This window comes from Sipha flava, unplaced genomic scaffold (assembly GCF_003268045.1).
Source record: "Sipha flava isolate LNK unplaced genomic scaffold, YSA_version1 77_pilon_pilon, whole genome shotgun sequence".
Lineage (NCBI taxonomy): Eukaryota > Metazoa > Arthropoda > Insecta > Hemiptera > Aphididae > Sipha > Sipha flava.
Window position 1 is genome coordinate 425,650 of NW_020273617.1, and position 6,522 is coordinate 432,171.

At 29.0% G+C, this 6,522-nt stretch overlaps 1 protein-coding gene across 1 annotated transcript; it reads left to right on the forward strand.

The window, feature by feature from the left end:
- Positions 1-3,405: 3,405 nt before the first annotated feature.
- On the forward strand, positions 3,406-5,354 carry LOC112692879 (E3 ubiquitin-protein ligase rnf8-B-like). Its single transcript, XM_025567695.1, has 7 exons — positions 3,406-3,533; positions 3,741-3,863; positions 4,066-4,183; positions 4,250-4,299; positions 4,411-4,607; positions 4,981-5,195; positions 5,267-5,354. Exons 1-6 carry the CDS (start codon positions 3,521-3,523, stop codon positions 5,164-5,166), a joined length of 687 nt encoding a protein of 228 aa, XP_025423480.1. The 5' UTR covers positions 3,406-3,520; the 3' UTR covers positions 5,167-5,195; positions 5,267-5,354.
- Positions 5,355-6,522: the final 1,168 nt, after the last annotated feature.

The window sequence follows — 6,522 nt, forward strand, 5'->3', positions numbered from 1 at the left end:
TCCTTCGCATCGCCGAACTTTTCCCACTCGTATGCAAATATTCTAAAATCCGCATGTCCCACCCCTTCCATCCGCTAGCAATCTTCACGCATCGCACAGTCGTTCCGTGATACGCACATACAGCACCGCGACAGTTTCTAATAACACTGGGTGTGTTCATTAATAATCCAAAGTTTTTAATAACAATGACACGTTGTCACGGGTTTGAAAACGTACACGCTGTAATATAATACACGGTATTGCAATCTGCAGGATACCCCGATTTTCGGAAATCGCGAAAAGTTTCACCCGCACAGGTATTCACTGCTTTTCCGCTATCCATATTGCTATATGAATTACGTCTGCAAAGTTTTCGCTTTTTCGTTTTACACCAACACGGCGCACTTGGTCCGTGGACGTTAAACACGATACGAATAAACGATAATGATTATAATTGTAATAATAATACGAAAACATGTGATTACTGTTTCTTATTTCATTTTTATACGAAACTCATTGGTTGCATATTGCGCACAACAGTCCATTCGTTTATTCGTAGAAACAATGACCTGCGTTGGAAACCACGGTGACAATAATTATTAAAATCATCAACGCGAAATGCAATAAAAAGACCCTAGGTCGGGTAAGTTTCACTGTGATTGAATGGTATTGCTGTGTTTAAACTATTAAACCCGACATCAATGCATCGTTGCTCAAGAAAAAAAAACTGATTTTAAATGAAAGAGGTCGTGTTGATCATTTTATATTTCTTAAAATGGTCGATACACGGCATGTTTGCCGTATTTTATAACATTTTGTCGGTTTTTATCAAGAAAACTGATAAGAAAATAATCTTCCTGTATCAAAATTATTGCAAGATGACCACCTTGAAAGTATTGATTAAATAACATACTTTATCAGTAATCTCTTGAGTTCATTAGTGCCGTATTTAGACATTTTAAGCCCCGTCGCAATAAAAAAAAAAAAAAATGGAGCCCCTCTAAGGGGTCTACCCACGGAAAGTATAGGAGATAGATCCTCATGAACCTTTTAGATATTCTAAAATCAATGCTTTTTTTGTATAGTAGGCACGCCACTGTTATTGCCGAACGCGATAACAACAAATTTGGGAACTAATATTAGGTATATTAATAATATTCTGGATCACTGATAGCTATATTGCTATGAATACATTTATAATATATATGATTAAAATAAATACATAACATTAATTTATGATACTGATATGAGTGACGCACACAGGGAGTGTCAGGTGTCGACGACACCCCGCAGAGAATTGGTGGACCGCTAGTTCTGTGTGAACTTGTATGAATATTTGTTTAATTTAATACTTACCAATTTTTCAGCTATCCAAATCAACATTCTAATTATGTTTATCTTAGAATTAAAGTGTCCCATGAGAATAAGTAGTAGGGCTCAATCCCAAAAATTATGCTATACAAACTTATAAATTAATACGCAGAAAACTGAAAAATAATTAATATTAAGTTTATTTTTAGTATCTTTTTTGGTAAGAAAAAACCAAAAATACTTAAAAATAAGAGTTATACTATGCCTAAACTCAGATTTTACTGGTTGGGGTGCGGTGGGTACCTTGAAATATATATTTTCAACACCCTTGTCAAAAATCTTCTGTGCACAACTGTCACCCACCACTGGGTTGCATTAAATTACCACTTGGGGCACTAGTGTCACAAACTTTGTTAAATTATGCTTTAGTATTCTGTATTACCATTTTAACATAATTACAAGTAAAATAATGCAAGTACATACCTATGTACAAGACAAAGCAACAAGGTGTTGCCTACCGAAGCATAATATATAAATACACATTATGTTTATAAGTATATAATATACAATACATATTATAATATATTATTATATTTTAATATTTAAATATAGATAATGATAGTACAATAGAACTCTCATGAAATGGTTAATAAAGAAACCGGAATTAATAACCGCTATTTAGAGGTGTTCGTCCTACAAAAGTAACCGGTAACAGAAAAAATTTTATTTATTTTCCAAGTGACCGCTATACAGAGTAAATGTACATTTTAAAAATAAAATACCAAATAAATAAAGCAAATGAATATTGGTACTAAAAAATGTTTTTATGATTTACAATATAATGTAGATATAGTTTAAAATTATTAAAATCTTGTATAACCTTTATAAATATCAAAATTTAAGTTATATTAGTTTGTTTTAAGTTAATTATATTAGAAGAACATTTTTTTTTTTCAAAATAAATCTTTGTGGTCTTGAACATATTATGGCCATCTACAACACCTTTTTAAAGAGTGAAAGCTGTTAATTGTTTTATTTTATTGACTTCAAAATAATTTAGTACATTGCACTCAGATTCTTTAATTTGTCTATTTGTTTCCTCTTCGTCATTATCTGTTGTTGTGAATGACTTGATATCAGTACTATCTTCTTCAGTTCTCAGATTTTTATAGACAAAAAAAAAAAAACATTCAAAAAATACTAACACAAAACCTACTATTACAAATATATTTGTTAAATACGAGTATTTACTACACATCTAGTAATTACATAATATTATGGAATATTTTACCGTACAATAATATATCTAGCACTCATTAAGTCTAACCACCCACCCATCACCTAAACAATTTCCGGGGTACTTACCCCACTTTCCATACGTTTTCGGCACCAATGGTTATCTTAACTATGAATTTCGTTATGAAACTAAAAATATTTAAATTTTGTTTCAAAAATAAATGAGTAAGTACGTACTCTCTCCTCAACCAACATCAGCAAGAAAATCCTTAACACTTCATAAAATTCGAAAGGTTACATTTGTAACACGGAAATAAAAAGGGTGTAACGACTTATTATACAATTTTTGCTTTTATTCGTTATTAATCTATATTAATTAATGTACGACTCAATATAACTAACATATAGTATAAGGAAATAATAAATTTAGAAATAGGTAACCAAGGTAACTCAATGACTATATGTTTGATGTTTTCGTTGACTTAGTTTCATCTTACGATCTTACATTTTCTTACGAGAAAGCTTTTGTTTATCAAGTTTGATTTTTTTGTATAAAAGAACCCTGTTGACTCAGTGTGTGGCAACGTTCTATTATACATTCACCGATTGCACATCGGTATTGCGTTTATCATCAAAAGTTTAAACACTAAGATCGGATCATGCATTTTGGTAATCATTATTGGAATTCCGATGACCTGGGCAGTTCAACTCAACACCGTAAGTATCGTATCGTAGTAAAGTGTTCTTTTTCCATGGCATGTACTAACAGTGATTTTTAAGAGGTATTATATTAACAATATTCTTTTACAATTATGATAGCTTCATTTGTATCGAAAACTGTAAATAATAAACCATTCATCGTTTTTCAGATGATGAAATCATTCTACCCTCACCTATTACCGAGACGGAGTTAACTTCGGTTTCAGTACAGTTATCAAGCTTATTAACCAACGGTACTTCGAGAAGAACACCAAGACGTCCACCATTTTCACTAATGTCCCGACAAGGTCGAAATGCTTTTTTTACATCATTCTGTATAGATTAATTTTGTAATTGATATATTAATGTATTCCTGACGACTTTTATAGAGATCAATCTTAGTTATTTGATTGTAAAAATTAATTCTACATTAATTAAGAAAAAAAATAATATAATATAACTATAATTAATTTTTTATTGAAATTCTTACTGATCTAACTTATATCGTTTTACAGACGACGAAGAGATCCTTTCTGCAACGGTCACTGAAATTGACTTTACTTCGGTTCGAGTAAATGCACAGAGTTCTCCGAGAATTAGACCAAGACGTCCAATATTAACACCAATTCATCGATTAGGTCCGAGTGCTGTTTTTACATTTTACATCTATTTATTTAAAGTAACATTGTACTCAACGTACAAGTAGTTTATTCCCAATGATGTTTGCCCGCATGATTCTTTCACTTTATAATATAATATATTATGAAAAAAATGAAGAAAAACAACCATAATTCGCGTGTATTGAAAATTCTAATTTTATTATCAATTATCTTTCTGTAGATGACGAAGAGGTTCTCCCTGCATCCAACAGAATGGACTTAACTTCAATTCAAATAAGTAACATCACACAAAGAAACAGACCAAGACGTCCAATATTGTCTAATTTAGTAGAGTTAAGGTATAGTCTTATATTTCTAATTATTTAATTATCATACTGATAATATCATTATGACATCTTCTGTAGATCTCAAAACGATACTGAAGTTGAAGATCAACATTTGAGTAGTTCAATAGGTAATATTTATTTGTTTCGTTAATAAATATCTGCTAATTTAAATTAACATTATTTAACAGTAATTTTAGTTTGATTTAATATTTATTTAAAAATTATACTTTTGTTCTAAGATATAAATTCTGAAGATACAGTCCCAGATATCATGCCAACAGAAAGAGCACATATATATAATGAGGTTAATAATCTGCAGGTTAAACGTAGTCAACAATTTGCTATAGAAAATGATGGGAAAAATCAAATAGACCAAATCATTAGAAACATCGAATCAGAACTACGATGTAATATTTGTTTTGACATTTTTACTAAGGTAATGTTTTAATTATTATTTATTAGTCTTCGTTACAATTATTAGTGTCTTAGAACTTAAAAGAACTCCAGAACTTAACTTAAAACAAAAAAATATTTGATTAATTTCCAAGTAGTGCGTGAATGTATTGATTTGATGATTATGGCTTTATTTTTTAAATTAAAATTTACTCTAATATCTTTATAAATACTTCTTCAATCAATAAATTGACTCTGCGGAAATATTAGTGTTGTGAAAACCTATGCATCTTTAATTTCATTCAAGAATTATTATTGACTAGACAACTAAAATAAATCGCTTACCTAGTATACAGGATCATTAAATTGTATTCATCGAAATATTGCAGATACATAACTTAATTTTTTTTCCGCAGCCAACGGTTCTAAACTGTTCACATATGTTTTGCCAACAATGTATCGAAACTTGGACCAACAGTATTAACAAATGTCCATTATGTCGAACGTTGGTGACAAATAAGATGTATTGCCTTCCATTAGACACATTTTTAAATAAAATAAGTCCTTGTTTATTAGACAAAATTAGTGGAAGACGTGAATAACTAAAACAAACAAACAAACCGAACAATGAGTAATATTTAATTTTTATGGAAATATAATGTACACGTAAAGGACCAACATAGTTAATTTTATTTTTTCTAGATGATACGACTAATATAAGCATAAAAAAAAAATAGTGGAAATAACATGATATACCGAATTGGCCTAATGTGAAAATACATAGAATACATACATACGCCGTAAAAAAAAAAAAAAAAAAAAAAAAAACAATAAGCCTAATGCAAATTTCAATGATGCAATTTTATCAATTCTTCAGTAAAAAAGAGAATGCTTTCTTTCTTTTTTTGTAACACTCTGAGTTTCTCAACACCCGTCTGTCACATCATAAAATTGAAGTATTTCTTTTTATTTTTAATTGTAAAAATGTTTATGATTTTCCATTTTTTGTTCCGATGCAATTAAAGGATATTTTTGATGTTTTGTTTTAAAAATACTTATTCAAAGTAGATTGATATATGTTTTGAAATTATTTCTATAACTCCTATATTTACTGTATATGATTTTTTTTTCAATAAATATTATGTAATATTTGTTAATTTGTTGTTATTTATTAGAAATGCAATACGTCATAAGATATTCACATACAGATATATTTATATTGATACGTCAGTTTTTATTTTTTATTTTTTAAAAAAAAATATTTACCATATGTATACGTTATTAATACAATAAGTAATTTTTTATAAATGTAGGTAATAATATGTATGCTTGATAGAAGGGAGTGTCCAGTGACACCACTTCAAATCGCATGACTCAAATTAGTTAGTTTTTTAATTGATCTCTAGGCTATTGACGTTTTAAATGGGTGCCAGTTAAAATCGCAAAAGTAAAAATCGCGAAATATTTTTACAACGAGAAAACATTAATAGCGAAAAGTAAGAAATATATCTGGATATATCTTTATAATATAATAAGTAATAATCAACATTAAAATACTATTAAAATAAAAATTAAATTTGATATTTTTCCTTAACTTGTGTAAGTATATAAAATACATCATCATACTATGGTTAAGTTAGGCTAATGATCACAATATATATATAGTATATAAACCTTGACAGCGGTTAGGTTTAACTACGGCTTATCTTTATTACATGATACAAGACGCAATAGTACAAAATTACATTATTGATTATCTAGTATTATTATATTATAAAGGTATACCCACTCACGAAAATAATTTCTTTCTTTTCGCTATTAACATTTTTGCTATTGTAACTTTTCGCAATTTTTATTTTGGCTATTTTACTTTCGCGATTTTCACATGGACTTGTTTCAAACGATGTAATAAATTGATTGGGTTTGATATGGAGGTTGGAGATAAGTGGATTTGGGTG

Excerpts from the sequence above, each read along its gene's own strand:
- LOC112692879 (XM_025567695.1), top strand. Across the intron at positions 4,300-4,410 it reads ACATTTGAGTAGTTCAATAG|ATATAAATTCTGAAGATACA; the intron begins GTAATATTTATT and ends TTTTGTTCTAAG. Across the intron at positions 4,608-4,980 it reads GTTTTGACATTTTTACTAAG|CCAACGGTTCTAAACTGTTC; the intron begins GTAATGTTTTAA and ends TTTTTTCCGCAG.